This window comes from Pelobates fuscus, chromosome 2 (genome assembly GCF_036172605.1).
Source record: "Pelobates fuscus isolate aPelFus1 chromosome 2, aPelFus1.pri, whole genome shotgun sequence".
Lineage (NCBI taxonomy): Eukaryota > Metazoa > Chordata > Amphibia > Anura > Pelobatidae > Pelobates > Pelobates fuscus.
Window position 1 is genome coordinate 86,402,115 of NC_086318.1, and position 19,295 is coordinate 86,421,409.

The following is a 19,295-nucleotide window of genomic DNA, read 5'->3' on the forward strand; positions in this document are numbered from 1 at the left end:
GGACATGCACCCCTTTGCGACAACTAATTCAGTAGCTTTATCGCTGAATTAGACTGAGTTCTCACTCTGCAGGCTAAAAAAAAAAATTGAAAAAAAAAAAGTTTGGGGGATGTTTACCGGCTTCTTTCTTACACCGACTCAGATCTAATCAGTGTCCAATCCATAGGAATGCTGGAAAAGCGCGTTGGGTATACTTGACAGATTTAAACATGTGCAGGTGGAAGATCTTTTCACCTTATAGTAACATCTGATGCATTATTCAGGGTTATTCACCTAGTGTGGAATTTAAAGGATGTGCATTTAGTTGTAATCTTGTATTGGATTAGATTTGGGTGGCAGTCTCAATTTCCTGGCATAGCTAGTCAACTGAATTAGCCAGTCATCTGCCAAAACACAGCTTCCCATTGCAAAAGAATATTAAACCTAAGCGAACATTCTTTAAGCATCCTCAATCTAAATATCCACATAGCAAGTTCATGTACTGCTTTAGTAAAATACGCTTTAAATCGGCTAATGAGGAATAGGATTAAACAGGCATATTATCTGCCAACAAGTCTGCAATGGTTTGATGGACTGTCAGTCCAACCACAAATATACAAGAACGTTATTAACCCCTTAAGGACCAAGCTTCTGGAATAAAAGGGAATCATGACAGGTCACAAATCATGTTTCCTTAAGGGGTTAATTTAGAACAGTGCAATAAACAAGCATGATATACCTGAATGCGTATAACACTTCCTTATAGGATAGTTCGTAAAATAATTACAGCAGATAATGAAATACATTTTATTTACAAGCTAGAGTAGAACATTACTCTGTCCTACCTTCCCACTTAAGCAAGTCCTCTACCTAATTGGGCAAACCAACTGAAAATCGCAACGGCTTTAAAACCAGATAGAAAACTCAATACCTACACATCCAGCTTATAATGGGCACAGGAGGCTTCATCTCAAACAGGGTTTAACTAAACTGAAAACAGAGGAAATTGGCCAGGGTGTTGGTAGTTTTTGCAATTTGATTATTTTAGTCCAAAACTTTAAATTCCCCAATCAAATCCTGACCCCATTTCAAAAACTCTACAGACTGTAGATGAATTCCCGACACAAAAAAAAAAAAAAACAACACAAGTGTAGATTGTGTACTGTAACAGTTTTATGCCAAATCAGTGGCTTTAAAAAGTCAAATTCTACAAACGGTCTGCTTGTAGGGCTGCCACATCCAGATTACATATTGATTACCAGCACATGGAAATTGCAATCTCAGCATTTACTTTCTTATATGCAGCACCTGAATTTGAAAGCAGAATCCTATATAGTTTATAAATTTAATATATTGCTGGGCAGAACTTTTCATGTCCTACACATGAACTTAACACATCGGTTAAAGAAAACTGGATCTGATAACTTTAACCTGGTACTTGGTAGCAAATTTGATTACTTCCCGACAGGTTGAGACTACGAAGGGTAAATATGGTCAGACAACAGGCCTTCCATTTCAATATTTAAAGGTCTTTAAAAGCATTTTGATCATGTTTTGGGAGATGAACAAACCATTACCAACCAGTGAGTACACAGAACATTCAAACATACAACACAATTTGGCTTTTAAAGGATGTTTATTTCCTGATCTTGGTGAACAGGAAGTTGATACTGAGGCACAGTAAGAAGAAATGTCCAGAAGGTAAGTGGGCTTGGGAGAGGTCTGGAAAAAACCCTGGAGCTAATGTCAACCCTCCCGCCCAAACCACAACAAAAAAATAAAATGGATTATTCCTTTCCCCCGGCATCAGAGGTAAGGGGACAAGAGAAAGGTATGTGACAGGGCTTTTGAGAGAAGATGGGCGCTTTAACCCTTTCATTCTCCTATCAACTCAAAGTATTCAGGAAGCAGCAGAAGGGATTAAAATTCAGTCCTAATGCCACAAGAGGACAATCTAGGCTTTTCTGCAGCTGAGAAGAAGATTAGCAGTCATGAAATAAGAATGGATGTGAGGGAGAAAACAGTTGCCCTATTTGTGCATATCCCTCCCTGAAAATGGCTTCCTGGCAGTGAAGGGGTTAACAGGGCACTTCACAATACATTCAGGTCTGCAGCAGGACAGTGTTAAAAAGACCCTCGATGCTCCAAGACCTGAGCAGCCCTCAATTAATGTGACCTCACACAGTTTAAAACAGCATTTCATGCAGAAATACATAAAAACACCAAGTATGGCTGCACACATCCACGCGTCAGACACCGTTCTCCTTAAAAGGACAGATACCCAAGCATCATTTCATATCTCCAGCAGTCGTAGCCCAATGACTAACACATCCCAAAAGCAGAGGGTATCTTTGTAAAAGAACAGTTAAACAACTGACCAGGCACCACAGAAATTCAACATGGCAGAACTTGCGGTGGACTGTAGAGGAAGCATATCTACTTAGGTAGGACTAACTTTAGATGGATGGAGGTGTGTAGATATACTTAGTATCACTATACCATGTAAATGCATTTCTAGACACTTTCTAGCATGAAAGAATGAAATGCAGATTTAACCCTTTGGTGAGGAACCAGATACAAAAGTGCCAGATAAATCCCCGCACAGCAAAAACTGCAGAAGTGACTGGTTACAAAGGATCCTTGGGGAGGCAGAGGAAGGGGCAGGAAGGGGAATGAGGAGATGACTGGGGCAAGTGAATCTGACACAGGAACAATAGAGTTAACAGGAAGCAGACATGTCAGCAGGCAGAAGGCCTTTTCCACCGCCGTGCCGCTTCGGGCCCCAAGGAGACGTCTTGTGAATCACTGGTGCCCCAAAGCTGGGAAAATCCTCAGAGCTGCTCATGTCGGGAGCCTGAAAATGAAGGGGGGAAAATTGATAACTGGGTCAGCAAATGTAAGAAGACTGGTGTTTCAATCAGTAAAAGTGACAAATGTTTTAAATTCAGTAGTTTCTGTTCCCGGATGAGAAAGTATTATTTCCTCTTTCCAACACTGCAAATGTGAAGCACAATTGCCATAATAAAAATTTTACAGCCCCATAACCCTTTCATAATACATGTTTCCGTAATGTGCAGTTAAGACATATATCCTGCATTAAGTTAGTGGATCACAGCTTAGCATGGCTTTTACAAACCATAAAGGAATACTCGATGCGGCCAGTTCCTGGACCTGGAATATAGACTTCTTAATACACACCTTCTCATTACCACCTCCTGCTGTCCATGGAGCATCTCTCACAACAAAGCCCTTTGATGGCTGGGGTTTTGTATCCTCCGGAGTATGAGGCTTCATGTAGGATTGCATCGCCTCACTCTCCACAACATCAGTCATCTAAAATAAATAAATAAAAATGTGAAGGTGCACTTCAGTTAAAACAAAACATATACACAATATATATATTAAATAAAATATATTCATCTAGATACCAAGGGTATGACCGCAACCAGAGGTGATGGCGTTCCTTTTATATTAATTTACACAAACCTTAACCCCTTAAGGACCAAACTTCTGGAATAAAAGGGAATCATGACATGTCACATGTCATGTGTCCTTAAGGGGTTAAACAACAGAGTTGGCCGATCAAGGCTGTCTTCTCTGAAAGGGAAGATGCAACTATCTACAAGAGACACTTACGTATTCCTCCTCCAAGTTCAAAAGGTGATCAATGGCTTCTTCCACATCCTCAGGTTTACCCATCACAGTAACGCAGTCAGGATCTGGAGCACCACTCTGAGGAAAGCGAATATCCACCTTTTGGAACAAAAAAAATCATCAGAAATGCTGCTAAACAGTTCTTTAAAAAGAAAAAAAAAAAAAATATTCAAAGATTCGGATTTTCATGGATCAAAACACATTCTGAGTCTCTTTCCAGGAGGAACGAGTTTTAATGGGCTATTTAATCTCACACCGTAGAATGTGATTGCTAAACATTCATGGAATTGCACATTTTAGGTTAATAAGCAAATAAAGAAATAGTCGCCAACTTTTATTGGCTAAAATTTGCAATCCCTTGTTCAATCTCCACAACTCCAAGAAAAATCACCTCTGGGAGAACCAGCTACAAACAATACTAAGGACACAGTTGCATGTAACCTGCAGCAGTCTAGACCGTTTACTTCACCTTAAACTCGTCCATTATCTTGCGTATTGCTTTGCCTCGGCCGCCAATGATGCGGGCATGGATACGGTGATCCAAAGTGATATCTTCTGACACCATCTGTTCCAGGTCCCCAACAATGTGCATAATTGCATCTCTAGCAGCCTCTGTATTTCTTTCATAACCGGTGATGATAATCTGATCCTAAAAAAATTATATATAACAGAACATTGTCAGCAGCTTAAAAACCGAAGGAGAACCATATCAAATTCTCTTTTAGATCAGTTACTTAGTCTGAATGAGAAACTCCATGGAATGTTAAACAGTGATTTTTTTTGACACATGGGGACGATTTGGTTCCAGAGTCAAGCCATCTCATGGGTCTGCCGTGTTCAGAGTATACACATGTTCATGTCCTACAAACCGATTACTGTAGCAGCATTGCCGCTACACAGACAACCCCACCCTCCACCCTGCTGACTTTGGCAATTTCACAATGGGTCACAAAGCGAATGTCATGTACATTATTTGGGTTAAATTTAAATTTCAAGGATGTGTGCTGGAGGGAGGGGGCATTCAGCCATGAAACAGGCAAGTTCTGTTCAACATGACATACTTGGAATCTGCACACAGTTGAGTGGGATTTAACAGTTCCTGTTAAACCATTATGACAATTCTCTTGAAGTAGAATTCAATAGGATCTCAGATTGATCACCTTAGTATTTGCCCTTTAGCACCTACTTGTATGCTGTTTATGCTCTGGTGGGCGTGTATATACCTCTTGAACTAGCTATTTGGACTTACCGTCCACTTTGCCTACATCAACTTTCTAGCCTGTACTAATAACTACTTTACTCCCTCCAGGGACACCTTTACTACCAAGACTTACTTCATATCCCTATATAGAATACCCCTTTTTGCCCTCATACCAGGTTCCTGGTAGGATCATCATGTAAAGACTGACACTATATTTATATCTTTACAGTGACCCCTTTTACCTATTGGTCTATAGTATTTAACTGCTGTGTCTGCTCTAGTTAGCATTTGTGAGTATTTATCTCACTTACTTGTACACTCTGGGGGTACCTTCTGTCCTGGCCATCTATAGAGCCAGTTCTATATTTTATCACTGTCTGTAGATTTTTGTTCTATTAAAAGGTATCAGTACCCATGTTTTTTCCCCCCCTCCTTTTTTTTCTCTCCCTTTCTATGTAAGTACATTTAATTAAAGATGTATAGATCATTGAATGAGCTGTCTCCCACCTTCATATTTTTATATACGGTGGCCTTTCAGCTCATTCTTTTCTTTTTGTCTATATTTACTCTCGGGGTCAAGCCCCCTATACCTCTTGTAACCTTCTCAGAGTTTGGGGAGTTTGTTTCCCACAACACCCCATATCCTCTGTCTCTTTCTTCTATTTACACTAATGATTGTATGTAACTATTTGAATAATAATTAAAAAAACAAATCCCCTTTTCTGTGATTTGAGGCATTTTCCTCTCTATTGAGCAATTTAACAGTTCAGTACATTTTCAAGGATCAACTAGAAACCAAACCATGCATACCATTCTCCCAGGACAACAATATATTTAAATCTCCGTATTCTACACTAGCGCAAATGTTTGTTGCTAGCAGCTATTTTTTTCAGTAATGAAAATTTCACTTGTACACCTTACCTGGTTGTCATCACTCTTGTCAGGAAACTGGATGTTGACATCATGCTCACTACGGATCTGGCTAATGACCGCCCCTTTGCGACCAATGATCTTCGGGTGAAATTTGGGGTCAACAGAGATAACCAACTTAAAACTGCGCAAAGCCTAAACCAAAAAAGAAAAATACATAACAGTTACATCAAATTTAGGGGATGGACTAGGTAAGCACCACCATTAATGCCAGAATAAGGGTTGATAACATAATTCTGCACTTACCCTGTCCTCCTGCTCGGCTTGTAACTCCCTCACTCTATCTTGAAGTCCCCCTTTGGCTCGGTCCAGATTGGTAGAGAGGCCAGTGATGGTGATAGTGTCACACTGCAGCTCAGGTGCGGGCACCTGGATGTTCACCTTTGATATGAAAAGTAGACAAATACCAGGAGTCAAAAAGCAGGAAGTATATACCCTTTATGTACCAACATTGAACCAAAGCTAATTTTGCACTGATAAGCCCGACAAAGGAGACATTAAAAGTGGGTTGTTGAAAAGGCAGCCCACAGATTAGCTTCTGTAACACTAGCTATACAGATTCTTTCACTCTTTAAAAAAAATAACCTTACTTGTACCCCAGCAACTTTTTAACGTCCTTTATATTTAGATGAGGTAGAAATATTTGCTCACTCCAGGGAGCCCCAGGTATCAATGGATATCTGGAGCTACCCTGTCTGCGGGTGTCATTTCTAGTAGCCCCAGACTTTTACAAGCTGCTTGCAGCGTAGGAAGAGACTCTTTAAATAAGCATTTAAATACCTTCAAATAGATTTGAAGGTATCAATGGAAACTTGGGTCTTCTGTTAGTCAGCTGTGGCCATTTTTTCGGTGGTCCCAGACTGACCGATGAGCTTTGTGCAGTGCTGGAAGTCACTGCTGCACCTAGCCCTTTAAACTCAATCATAAAACCATGAGCTGAGCGATCACGTTCAGCCGTTGTTTTTCTGGCCTGCAGGCTGCTATGGAGGAGACCCCCCCAGTGTTTGAATGGACACTGACCGGGCTCCCAGGCTGTCTCCCGTTGACTGACAGATGCAGGGCTTCTTTCAGAATGACATAAAAAGAAGGCCAAGTGGTCAGACCACGATCTACTTTGTTAAATAGTAAAACCCATTTGTAAAAGGACAATGGATTGGGATATTATGAGTAGGTTACTATAGGGTTATGGTAGTGTCAGATTAAAGGGCAAGAGTAGGGTAGGGTTATGGTTAGCTGTTTTAGGGTTAAAGAGAGTAGGGATGAAGTTAAGAGTAGGATTAAAGTAGTCATACAGTTAGTGTAAGTGGTTGGGTAAGGGGTATGGTTGCTATAGTGTTAATTAACACCAACTCCCCCACTATCAAAAGTTAATTTAGATCCTAAACAGTAATTTAACAATCAGAACTGATATATGAACATATTTTGAGGTTTTTTTTTAATTAGTTGCACGGAATGTGTAAAAATCATAAGCAAAAATGTGTGTGTGGGAGGAGGGGGGGGGGGGGGGAATTCTCCCAATTTTAACATTTTATCCACACACAGTGTGTTCAGTATACATATATTATATTAAATGTATACCTTTAAAAACACACACACACACACACAAAAAATTAAAGAAAAATACATATGTTTGGGGGCACATGAAGAGAAACCCTTAGAATTATGGTAGACCCAACAAACTAATGGTTTGGCTTTGGTTCAGAATGTGGACAATTGCCTCGGTCTTTAAAAGGACACCAGAACAACTGCAGCTTAATGTTGTGGCTCTTGTGTCTATACATTGAAAAGCCTGCAGGAACAAGCTAAACACTTTACATTGGTGCCTAGTAGCACCTCTAGTGGCAGTCACTTAGACCACCACTAGAGGTGCTTTCTAGTTTAGTGCTGCACAGTGTGCAGCATTGATGTTCAGTATCTCCACGCTCTGCATTGAGGCGATGAACGTTCCCCATAGAGATGCAAAGCGCAGAGTTTTGCCTCGCACATACTAAAGCCTCCCATAAGCTGTATCTGTACTGGAAGTGCAAGCTAGTGTAACTGCAATGGGTAGAGATTCCTTGCATAAGCAACCAAGTGCTAGCAGACCTATTCACTTATGACAAGTCTTGTAACTGATCAGATTAGAGACGCACAATGACAACTAGTGTTGAGAACATAAGTCTTTCTACACAGCATCTATGTACAAGATATAATATCCAGAAGGCAAATACAGTCTGATGCATACAAAATAGAACCGTCAGCAACACCTTTTACTTCTAAACACAGCATGAATGCAATTCCTTCAGTTATCCACAACATCAACTAACCAAGTTCATGGGTCAAAGGAAACCATGAGTAAAACATAGGCCATATGTAACCTATATAACCGTCTTCAATCTTTGAGGAGACATTGTGTAGCAAGAACCCTGGGCAGACAACCAGCACACCTTACCCAATAATTTCTACTTCTCACATTAAACCCCTCTAAACTCACCTCAAACTCGTCCATCATCTTACGAATGCCAGACCCTTTCTGGCCGATGATGTAGCGATGCAGATCATAGGGGACCTCAACCTCAATGCTGACAGGTACAAGAGCCTGAAAACGAAAGGAAAAAAATAAATACATTTTTTATCACTACAGCATGCTATGGGTGTACCTGAAGATTCAATACATCGGTGGGAAACTTTTTACAGAAACTGAGGGAAGATGCAATAAAGCATTGAAGAATAGTTTTGATAAAAGTAATCTGGAGGATCATTATACTGGCTTCAGTGATTGACAGACTTTATAATATTACCCTAGAGTTGCTAATATAGAGCACAAGAAAATTAAAAAGCAATGCTTAATATTACATTTTGTAAAGACATACATTTTAATTTTGGTAAAACCCATAGTTTGCATTACAACAATATATAACAATTCCCATTAGATGGCACATACCCTCAAAGCATCACTGGCTGCGTCGCACTTCTCCTTGCGTCCAGAGATTGTGATTAGATCACATTTTTTGGGGGACTCAGGATCAGTCATGACCTTCGGCTCTGTTCCCTCTTCACCATTCTCTTGTGCTGGTAAATCGGCACTGGGTGCTAAAAGACAAAGTACATTTATGAAATGACTAGTAGTGGGTTTTTTTTAGGGGGGGAGGTGGGACATTTCAAGATACGTTCATGTGTACAGTGGTAGGAGAAGACTTCTACACAAACCAGAATGCAATTTGATTTCCTACAAAACTGGGCTCTATTGTATTTACAGAACATTACCCTTCTAAAATGTTAAAAAGGCATCTTGGCATTGCCCAAGATCACGAATCCTGGGGAATTTTTTCAAAACATACATTTTCTTCCTCGCAGTGCTGATCTCCGCAGGAAAGCTCTGCCTCCTTGGATGAAATCATCGAGATCGATGACTCCAGCCTGCCCATCCAATGTTTTCCATAGAAAAGCATCGGGAGGCTAGTGCGCACTGAAAAACACCACACTGAACCAAACAGATGGTCTCTATGAAATCATCTAATTATTAAAATTTGTTTTACTCTGCTTTTTTTTTTTATCTCAAGCACTCCTAGTGGCTGTCTGAGTGACAGCCTCAAGAGGCATTTAAACCCTGAAATTAAAACAGAACAGACAGGTTTTCACTTGTATGGTTAAAAACCTGGGGGACATGGCTTCCAGATCATTTCACTGACAAGAAGTAAAGAGGTAAAGAGAAGAAATGCTATAAACATGTTCAGGGTCTTGTACTCAATCACTCTCTGAAGGAGGAATTACTCACCAATAGATCACTAAGTGAACACGGTCATGAAAATAGAGTAGTGCCAGTTTGTAGCGCTTGTAAAAGTAATCTTTCTAGCTACACAGTCTGGTATTATTTAAATTGTAATTCTACATTATGTGCTATTCATCATACTAGAACATGGGAGATATGGCTACTGCACTGCATATCAAAAAGCATGATACAAATACAGTCAAATCTGTATTCCCAACGCTATATTCTCCCCATCACTAGTTAGGTAAAACCCAGTTTGCATTACAATATTTTCAAAGTTGCACTGCATTACAACAATATAGAACAATTCCCATTAGATGGCACATACCCTTAAAGCATTTTACTCAACCTTCTCAGAGTAACCCTCTGCAGCCCACTGAAGCTTGTTTGACGTTATCATGGAGACATGTCTCGACCATGACTGTCCAAGCCAATGCTAAGGAGCATTGTGTTCTGCAGGCGCATACTCTACAGTCTCCACAATCCACCAATGATTCTGTCAGAATCATTTCTATAACAACTATAAGAACTTCAAAATTTTGACATACTTGCATGTCTCAGTAGTGTTTTCATTTACTGTGTTTAGGGATATTACATTCTGAACATTGTGGAGCACTGCAGAATATGTTGGGATCTATAGAGAACGCGGGCAGCATTAATTCAACTACAGCTTTTCTAGTCTGGGTCGTGATGCTCACACTCCTAACGGAGATAAGACTTACCTCCCTGAGGGTTTTCCTCTCTGTCAGGAAATTTAATCTGCACACCATATTCTCGAGTGATCTGCTGAATTCGGGATCCCTTGGGGCCCATAATTGACCGATGATATTTTTGAGGGATTATGCACTCAATAGAGACCTGTGCTTCCTAGGGGGGTAAAATAAGTGTGGTATAAGGTGCAAGAAAGCAAACCAAATAAAGTGTAAGGTATATTCTGCCATAGGTCTAAAGTCAGTCAGATTGTAAACTGCTATAAACTGCATAGATCTGACCAAACAAGCATGATAAATATGGAGGAGAAGTTCGCTTTTCTAGACAAAGCCAACACTCATGATCATCCCACTTACCAAGTCCTCTATGATGTCAAGGATTCGTTTCTTGGCAGCTTCCACACATTCCTTTGCGCCTTTAAGGGTGACACGTTCACTTTGCACTCCAGAGCGAGGGAAGCTCACTGTTACACCACCATACTCTTCAGCAATTTCCCGCAGCACCTGGCCTCTCCGAATCACAAAGTGGCGGTGGTGTTTGGGGTCCACAGACATTGTGTCCTCAACAATGTTATCCTGAAAAACAAGGGAAGCAAGTTCTGTTGACATACAGATACAAATAAAATCATCCATCTATCTTTTGTAAAATAGACTACAAGCACCATAACCACTACCGCACACGGCAGTGGTTCTAGTTCCCCCGTCCCCCAATTAGTTTACCTGGGAGCTGCCAGGCCACTCCCTGCCTCTACTTGTCTCCTCCCAGTCGTAAAGTGCTTTGTGCTAAGCCTCAAGCATTTTATATAGGCTGGTAGGAGGGGGGAGCGGTGACCAGTGAACCCCAGGGTAAGAAGTCAAACTGTACAACTAATTACAATGAAAGGAAATGGAGTGGTTATGGTGCTACAGCCCCAAAATGCTGCCATTGTGGAAAATCAGGTCCCTTGGCTACATCTGATGTGAAGAAGACTATAAACACATACCAGCAAGCAAAAAAAAAAAAAAAAATATATAAGTCCATTCAAATAGGTTGCTCTTGATTTAATGTCTGCAATCTAGTTAGAAGAGACTAAGGAAGTTTGACTTACAGATGTTATAAGAAGAGTTTTTCTTGTTTTAAGGCAATGCAAGCACGGTGGCTAAATGTGGATCCCCAGTTTAACCCTTAAGGACACATGACATGTGTGACATGTCATGATTCCCTTTTATTCCAGAAGTTTGGTCCTTAAGGGGTTAAAGTGGCCCTGACCCTCGGGACTTTTATTGTAAAGATTCTTTAACCCCTTAAGGACACATGACATGTGCGACATGTCATGATTCCCTTTTATTCCAGAAGTTTGGTCCTTAAGGGGTTAAGAAACACCAATTCCGATTAAATTTTGCTTTACTAAAATTAGTCAGTCATACACCCCAGTTCATATGTGTGCATGCACAAAACTACAGAGTGATGGCATATTCCAGGCAGGTGAAGCAAACAAGGAAGGTGGAAGCAGCAAGAAGAAAGATGTCCAGGAAATTATATCTATGTGAACCTGCAGCAGTAGGCAAGTTAGTTTGAGAAGTAGTGGGTCAGATAATGGTAGTTTCAGTGTATTTAAAAAGTCTTACCAAGCCCCTTATCAGGTTCTCCAGCTCTGTTTGAGCATCTTTTACCGCCTCTTCTGTGCCCACAATGGTAATGAGCTGCTGGTCTTTATCATCAGCGGTAGGAAATATGATGCGAGCTCCAGTTAGGTCGCGCACTTTGCGAATGTTAACTCCCCCTTTACCGATCAAAAACTTGTGATATTCAGGCTTGGCCTTCAGCTCTGCTGTGAAACTTTTTATTTGCTGAAAAGCCAGGAGAAAAAAAAAAAAAAAATAATGAGTAAGCAATGATTACCCACAAAACCATAAGCAGCAATTCAACCAACTAACGCTTTTGTCACATAAAAAAAAAAAATATCCAAAACACCATTACATTCGTGTACATTAATTTACAAATGCAAAATATATATAATCAAAGCAAACCCTAAACGGTTTACTAGAGACTGGTTTCTTGCAACACACTGTTGTGCCAGTCAGCTAGGTCCATGAGGGCCCTGCATAGGGCCCATGAACATTCAGAGTTACCATCTAAAGGCCGGACCTACAATTCTATACTGACCTCATCTAGTCACCTGTCTCATTTAACGATATCAGGGTCTCCGATCACAATGAGACATTGTGCTGACATACTGCAGGTTACCCGTAACACAATATTCTCACCTTTTCCTCTGCAAGCTGCAGCAACTGCTTCTTGGCTCTATCCACATCCTGAGCTGGTCCCCTGATGGTCACCGAATCACTACCAGAGCCCTCGCTAGGAAAATGGATATGGACACCCCCACATTCTTCCATTATAGAGCGAATAAAGCGTCCCTTCGCTCCAATGAGGGAGTTGTGCAGTTTGGATGGAATGCTGACCTCCAATTCAGTGATGTTTGCCTGCAGAAAAGAAGTTTGGTTCAGATTGAACAATCAAAAAAAAAAAATAATAATTCAATGCACATCACTAGAGCCAAGACCTTAATTTACAACCAAGTTTAACCCCTTAAGGACCAAACTTCTGGAATAAAAGGGAATCATGACGTGTCACACACGTCGTGTGTCCTTAAGGGGTTAAATGGTTGTACCAATTGGGTCAGTAAGCACGGTTTAAAGTAAAATCAACAATGCGAAGTTAATAAATTTAAATAGTCTGACTAAAAAAATTAAACCCTGCCATTACAAGAATAATACTCTAGTCGGCTCATAATACTTCAATTCAACAGGCTATTGGAGCAATCGAGAAAAGGATTTAGACAAGAGTTCTACTACAGAGAAAGCAAGCATTCTGAACACCAGCAGTTTACACCAGAACAAATCCGATTTCACAATGCTGAAGGAATTAGCTATTTTTCCAATCCTGGGAAGACACCAAGACTTACCAGTTCTTTCTGAATGGCCAAGATCCTGTCCCTTGCGGCTTCACAGTTGGGCTTCTTCCCGGTGATCACAATCATTTCTGAGTTGCTATTTTCAGCCGGGAGGTCAATCTTAGTGTTACATTCTTCACGAATCTGCAATGGATGCAAAACAAGTGGAAATTTAGGGCTTTCCAAAGATGTAGGGTTATAGTCTGTAAGGTTTAAAACCGTTCACAAAGCCTATAAACTCACCTTCTTGATGTTAGCTCCTCCTTTGCCAATGATGTTCTTGTGGAACTGCTTAAAGATCGGCACAGAGATTGAATAACTGTTCTCCACCTAAAGTCAAAGATCAAGTACGACAATCAATAAGACTTCCCTCCCTTCAAATCAATCACATCACTGTTAAGAGACAATTCAAGTACCAAAACTTATTTAGGTTAATAAAGTGGTTTTGGTGTATAAATCATGCACATGCAGTTTAATTGCTCAATTTTTGGCAGTGCAAGAGTTAAAGGGACACTATAGTCACCAGAACAACTACAGCTTAATGTAGTTGATCTGGTGTTTAAAGCCTGTCCCTGCAGGCTTTTAAAGTAAAAAATCTGAGAAAAGGTAGTGTTTACATTGCTGCCTAGGAACTCCTCTAGTGGTAGTCACTCAGGCAGCCACTAGAGGTGCTTCCTGGGTCAGTACTGCACAGTGTGCAGCACTGGCGTACAGCGTCTTCACACTCTACATGGAGATGCTTAACACTCACCATAGAAATGCATTGATTTTATGTATATCTATGCACATATGCCGGTTGGAGCAGCACTGTGTTTTCTGTGCATGCGCAATAGCTCAAATCTGATTAACTCAGCCACGGAGGTGGAGCAGGGCCAGCCAGCTCAGCATGGGGGGAAAAAAGGTAAGTTAAGCATCCTTTTAAAGTAAGGAGAGGAGGGCTGTGAATCTCAACTGGCTCGAACTACAGGTTCAGGAATGTTTGTATTCCTGACACTAGTGTTCCTTTAAACCACTGTTAAAGCAGTCTTATCCACACCTTCCCTGGCTGTGACTCAGCAGACACTTGTGTCTATGAATGATGGGAAATTTAATTTTGGCGATATAAAAGACTGGAAGAAATATGGGCATAAGAGAGACCCAAGTAAGTGTCAAACCTTCACAAACTGTGGCTCGATAGAAGGCATTTATTTGTGCCATATGCAAGAATAAAATCTGAATATTTTTAGAGAGAGAATCTGGCTGTGTACAGGACAGTGTCAGTGGTTTGACATGTCATAATATACTTGGCAAATAACCAGGTTAATCCACCCCCACCCGTCAAGAACAGGGTCTCTTTACCATTTCGATGACCATCTTCTGTAGATATTTGGTGCACTTTTCCACCTCATTCTTTGGCCCACGCAACTGTACAATATCACTCTTCTGATTTGGATCTGGGAAATTAATAATGACCTAAGGAAAGAGAAAACCCCGTCAGACTGGTAAGGAACATATGGGTATAAGGTAACAACAGGTATAGTTGACTCACATCTGGAAATTTGTCCCGGATCTCACGGATACGTTCTCCCTTTTGGCCAATAATTGTCCTATGGAACTTTTGGTCAATAATCAAGTCCTTTGTGCGTTCGTTTTCCTACAGGTGAAAAGATACACTGTTACCATTGAATCACAATGTACTGCCCAAGATGTATTAAAAAAAATATATAATAAAACCCCTAGATTCTTTGCAAATACAAACAATATATATATTCTGTGTGTCCAAAATCCACAAAATTGCAATTTCTGAAATGGATAAAAATGCTTTTGTGAATTTGAAACAATCTGCACTCACCATGCGTAATGCCAGCTCAAGGAGCTCTTTCTTTGCTTGCTGCACCCCTTGTGGGTCACCTTCAATCCTGATGTGATTGCTCTTTTCACTATCCTGGGGTATTCTCACAGAGACTTTGTACTGTTCCTTAATCCGGTTAACTGAGGCATAACCACACAGGAATAATGCAATGAGAATACTATAGCCTGTTTGCATTAATACGGTTTGTTACAAATGACACTAGTTTACTACAACTCATTCACTCCATTTTCAATATTAAGATTTCGGTTTGTATTACATCCATTATCCTATCATTAGAAATTGTGTAGACTACTCAAAATGCATAGTTAAGTCAGGACTCATGGACAGTCACATTATTAAACCGGCATTATGAAAAACATACTTTGGAAATAAAAACCTAGTCAAGACTTATAGTCCGTTGGTGGAGGACCTTGGGCCAGTGATGGAGGACCTCAACTCCCCAGATATTTGTGAACTACATATAAGATGATGCGCAGTAGAAATTCAGTTTATAACTATCTGGAGTGTGCTGTTAGAGGTAGGATCACCATCATAGGCTTGTGTGTATTTGCTTTTTTCCCTTGAATGGGTGATTATGTGGACATGTTCAAGGCTCATCTATGTAGGCCACCTCTGTGAGAGGTCTGGATAATGTGCCACATTAGCTGCATTTCCTATCTGATTGAATAAATGTCATTGTGTTAAAGACTTGGTCTCTTCCTAATTAGACATTACTTTTGGTACAGAGCACCAATTCACTCACTGTTTGCTCCGCTCTTTCCAATGAGGTGTCTGTGAAACCGATGTTCAATGCTTATCTCTGCAAAATCCATACGGGAAATCTAAGAGGAAAGAAAATGGAGAGGTTATTTTAAATTTCACAATGCTGCAATTCTATATCTGGGATTCTTATGGCATTCAAAATTAAATTCCAAAAGCTTCAAACAGTAGTGCAAATAGGAAGGAGTTTTATTCAGAATCAGGAGTACAAAATGATATACATACATGATTAAGGCTTGATGCCAAACCACTGTACAGAATTTTGTATAAATACATGATTAAATCATGTTGCCGAAACATTGTATACAACTTTGTACTCCTGATCCTGAATAAAACTCCTTCCTATTTACACTACTCTGTGAAGCCTTTGACATTTGATTTTGAATACTTCTAAGGGACTGCATATGCCTTCCATGGTGCTCCAGGCATGGTAGCAGACTATTTGGTTCCCTGAGTGCAACACTACCTTTGGAAGTGAATGCTTATAGTATGTCTGATATCGGATTAACGCTTAATCAGAAGATTTAGTTATTTTTAGCTTGCCGATTACTTAACAGAGTGGCAGAATGTAGCCCTAAACAACAAGTCAAACAGGTTTGTCTTCTGAACGAGGCCATTTTCAACTTCTATCAAGAGTTCATGACTCAAACACTTTATGAGGTTATATATCCCAGGCAGTAGCATTAATGTGAAATAATGACCATAGATTTGAAAGGCACCAAGCAAATAAAATGCTTACCAAGTCCCTGACGAGTGCCTCCATCTGTTGTTGAGCTATTGCTACATCCTCTGTGGGTCCTTCTAGAGAGATCTTGTCCTCCCCTTCTGTAAACTCAATGTGCACCTAAAAGACAAAAAAAAAATATGGCAACTTGCATCAAAAATACTAAAGTCAAGACTAAACACCATCTTTAGCATAGGCATCTGTTCACTGCACGTATTTTATATGGCAAAGTGACCTGTGAAATCAAATAACTGATGCAAATTGCTGGAAAACTTGGTTAAATCAGAGCATCAGTTATGTGGCACAAACATACAGCTAAGTATTTACGTACAAAGCAGCAAAATAAATAAATGATTTTACTGGTAAGCTATAGCAAGAATACGAAACACGTGTGCACACACACACACACGCCAAAATGTTCAGCAAATTATAAAACCATGGTTATAATGCAAGCCTGTAATGACAATGCATTTGATATGCAGCTAGAAATCTCCACTGTAGTGTTACTGGTCAACCCTGCTTTGATTTAAACTTTTTTTTTTTTTTTTAAATATTAGATTTCAGCTTCGCAATCTGTGTAAATCAATGGTAGCCAACGTGTAATCTTGAACCTTTCCATTTTTTGCTCATACGAGAGGCTGGCAGTGAACCATACAAGTTAAAGGTGGACCGCCACAGCCAAAAAAAAAAACCAAAAAACAGTTAAATGGTAAATGGTTAAGCATCATATGACTGCTCCAATTTACCAGCAGTGCACAATGCCCATGTCTAGTAATACTCCTAAAGAGTGCTTTGCATATTCTGTATTAACCCAAACACAAAGCAGTCAAAACAACCAGAATAGTACCTTTGGTATTTGCTGTGTGATCTTTGCCAAATTCTGTCCTTTTTTGCCTATAATGAACCGATGAAGCCATGAGGGAGCAGAAACTGAAGCCGTTGTGAAGCTGTTGGCCTAAAAAAAAAAATAAAAAAAAAAATAGAAAAAAATAGAAAAAGATTATCAGATTAGAGATACGTTCAAGTGCAGCTAGACACAACCATGACAATTCTTGCACAATCACAAAACCGTGCTAGTAAAAAATATGCAAGACATTTGACAAGAACCAATGGTACCTTAAAAAAAAAAAAAAATATGGTCAGTAAGTCTAAGATAAAGACAAGCAATTCCTCATTCTACAGAATATTATACATAGTTACATAGGCTGAAAAGAGACTTGCGTCCATCAAGTTCAGCCTTCCTCACTTTTGTTTTTTGCGGATGATCCAAAAAGACAAAAAAAAAATAAATGTTTGACGCACTTCCAATTTTGCAACAAACTAAGAAAAAAAATTACTTGTTGACCCCAGAATGGCAGTCAGATATCTCCTTTGATCAAGAAGCAAGAAGAAGCTATACCAATCCATCCATTTGGAAGGTTAATGGAGAATACATTTTCTATGAAAAACTCTACAATATAACTGAATGATTTCCAGGCAAGAAGAGTTAAAGCTTTTGCACTCTATTCTCCAACTAGAGTTTGATACCCATTTAGCACACAAAAAAATGGAGATGTTTCATAACGCTAAGTGACAATGCACAATTAAAACTCATTATGGAAGTTTACAAGACTGATGGAAGCAATCGGATATCCTCTAGTGAAGTGGTTGTCAGACCTGTAGGATTTGAGGGCATTCCTCGCCAGTACACAGGCATCTCAATGAATATTACAGAAGGCAGCAACCTTGACGAAAAACTGCTCCTCTGGGCCTACTTTACCAACGGGAAAGCTTTAGTACATAACCTCATTTGTGGGCTATTGCGGGCTACTCAAACTGAAGCATCAGGAATTCAGCAGGGGATTGCAAATTGAAGAACAGAATAGCCGAGCTGGAATTGTGGAAACAGTTGGAGAATTTTTCCAATTTGACTATTTTGGCCTACAATTTTTAATTGCCTGGTTAATTCCCAACAATTGACAGTTTGGAGAATAACCTTTAAAGTATTTGTTGACTCCTGTGTGTACACAGGCCTGGTTTAAACAAAGTAAAGGGTGTTTGCATAGAGTTCAATATGCAAAGAAATCCATCTCAATATTGTTTTACCTACCTTAGCGTATACTTCTGTCAGTGCTTGGCCCAGTTTCTCAGGTTCACCACGTAAGATGACAGTCTCAGAGCTGCTATCACTGGGTGGGATCTCCACTGACACCCCAGTGCGCTCCAGGATTTCCTGCAGACAATTTCCTTTAGGTCCAATTACATACTTATGCTGAGACTTCCTTACTTCCACAGCAATGCTGGTTGTTTTCTTCTTCTGCAGATTTGAAGGACAAGTGTTAACCAATGGAAGAACAAGCCAATCACTAAGTGGATTTGTAAAAATCTATAGGTTTCTTAAAGTGAATCTCCAGTGCGAGGAAAACGATCCGTTTTCCTGGCACTGGAGGGTCCCTCTCCCTCCCACCCACCAATCCCCAGGTACTGAAGGGGTGAAAACCCCTTCAGTCACTTACCTGAGGCAGCGGCGATGTCCCTCGCCGCTGTCTCCTCCTCCGCGACGATCCTCCTCTCCATTGCGTCGGCCGGTGAGCGAGACTGATCCCGCCCACCGGCCGAGGAGACCTAATGCGCATGCGCGGCAATGCCGCGCATGCGCATTAGCGCTCCCCATAGGAAAGCATTGAAAAATAATTTCAATGCTTTCCTATGGGGATTTGAGCAACGCTGGAGGTCCTCACACAGCGTGAGGACGTCCAGCGACGCTCTAGCACAGGTTTCCTGTGCTATAGAGCAGGAAATTACCTCTAGTGGCTGTCT

At 40.3% G+C, this 19,295-nt stretch overlaps 1 protein-coding gene across 2 annotated transcripts in view; it reads right to left on the reverse strand.

The window, feature by feature from the left end:
• Positions 1-1,596: 1,596 nt before the first annotated feature.
• Positions 1,597-19,295, reverse strand: part of HDLBP (high density lipoprotein binding protein) — a 37,877-nt gene continuing 20,178 nt past the window's right edge. For both annotated transcript variants that reach the window (XM_063442415.1, XM_063442416.1), the window contains exons 8-28: positions 18,586-18,792; positions 17,344-17,451; positions 16,512-16,616; positions 15,756-15,834; positions 14,993-15,132; positions 14,690-14,794; positions 14,500-14,613; positions 13,405-13,491; positions 13,174-13,305; positions 12,473-12,691; positions 11,834-12,055; positions 10,583-10,801; positions 10,238-10,382; positions 8,688-8,836; positions 8,238-8,342; positions 6,011-6,145; positions 5,756-5,899; positions 4,103-4,282; positions 3,616-3,732; positions 3,178-3,312; positions 1,597-2,833 (exon numbers count right to left, since the gene is read on the reverse strand). In XM_063442415.1, the coding sequence (XP_063298485.1) occupies positions 2,699-2,833; positions 3,178-3,312; positions 3,616-3,732; positions 4,103-4,282; positions 5,756-5,899; positions 6,011-6,145; positions 8,238-8,342; positions 8,688-8,836; positions 10,238-10,382; positions 10,583-10,801; positions 11,834-12,055; positions 12,473-12,691; positions 13,174-13,305; positions 13,405-13,491; positions 14,500-14,613; positions 14,690-14,794; positions 14,993-15,132; positions 15,756-15,834; positions 16,512-16,616; positions 17,344-17,451; positions 18,586-18,792 (2,982 nt within the window). In that variant the 3' untranslated portion in view covers positions 1,597-2,698. The remainder of the gene's footprint in view (positions 2,834-3,177; positions 3,313-3,615; positions 3,733-4,102; positions 4,283-5,755; positions 5,900-6,010; positions 6,146-8,237; positions 8,343-8,687; positions 8,837-10,237; positions 10,383-10,582; positions 10,802-11,833; positions 12,056-12,472; positions 12,692-13,173; positions 13,306-13,404; positions 13,492-14,499; positions 14,614-14,689; positions 14,795-14,992; positions 15,133-15,755; positions 15,835-16,511; positions 16,617-17,343; positions 17,452-18,585; positions 18,793-19,295) is intronic.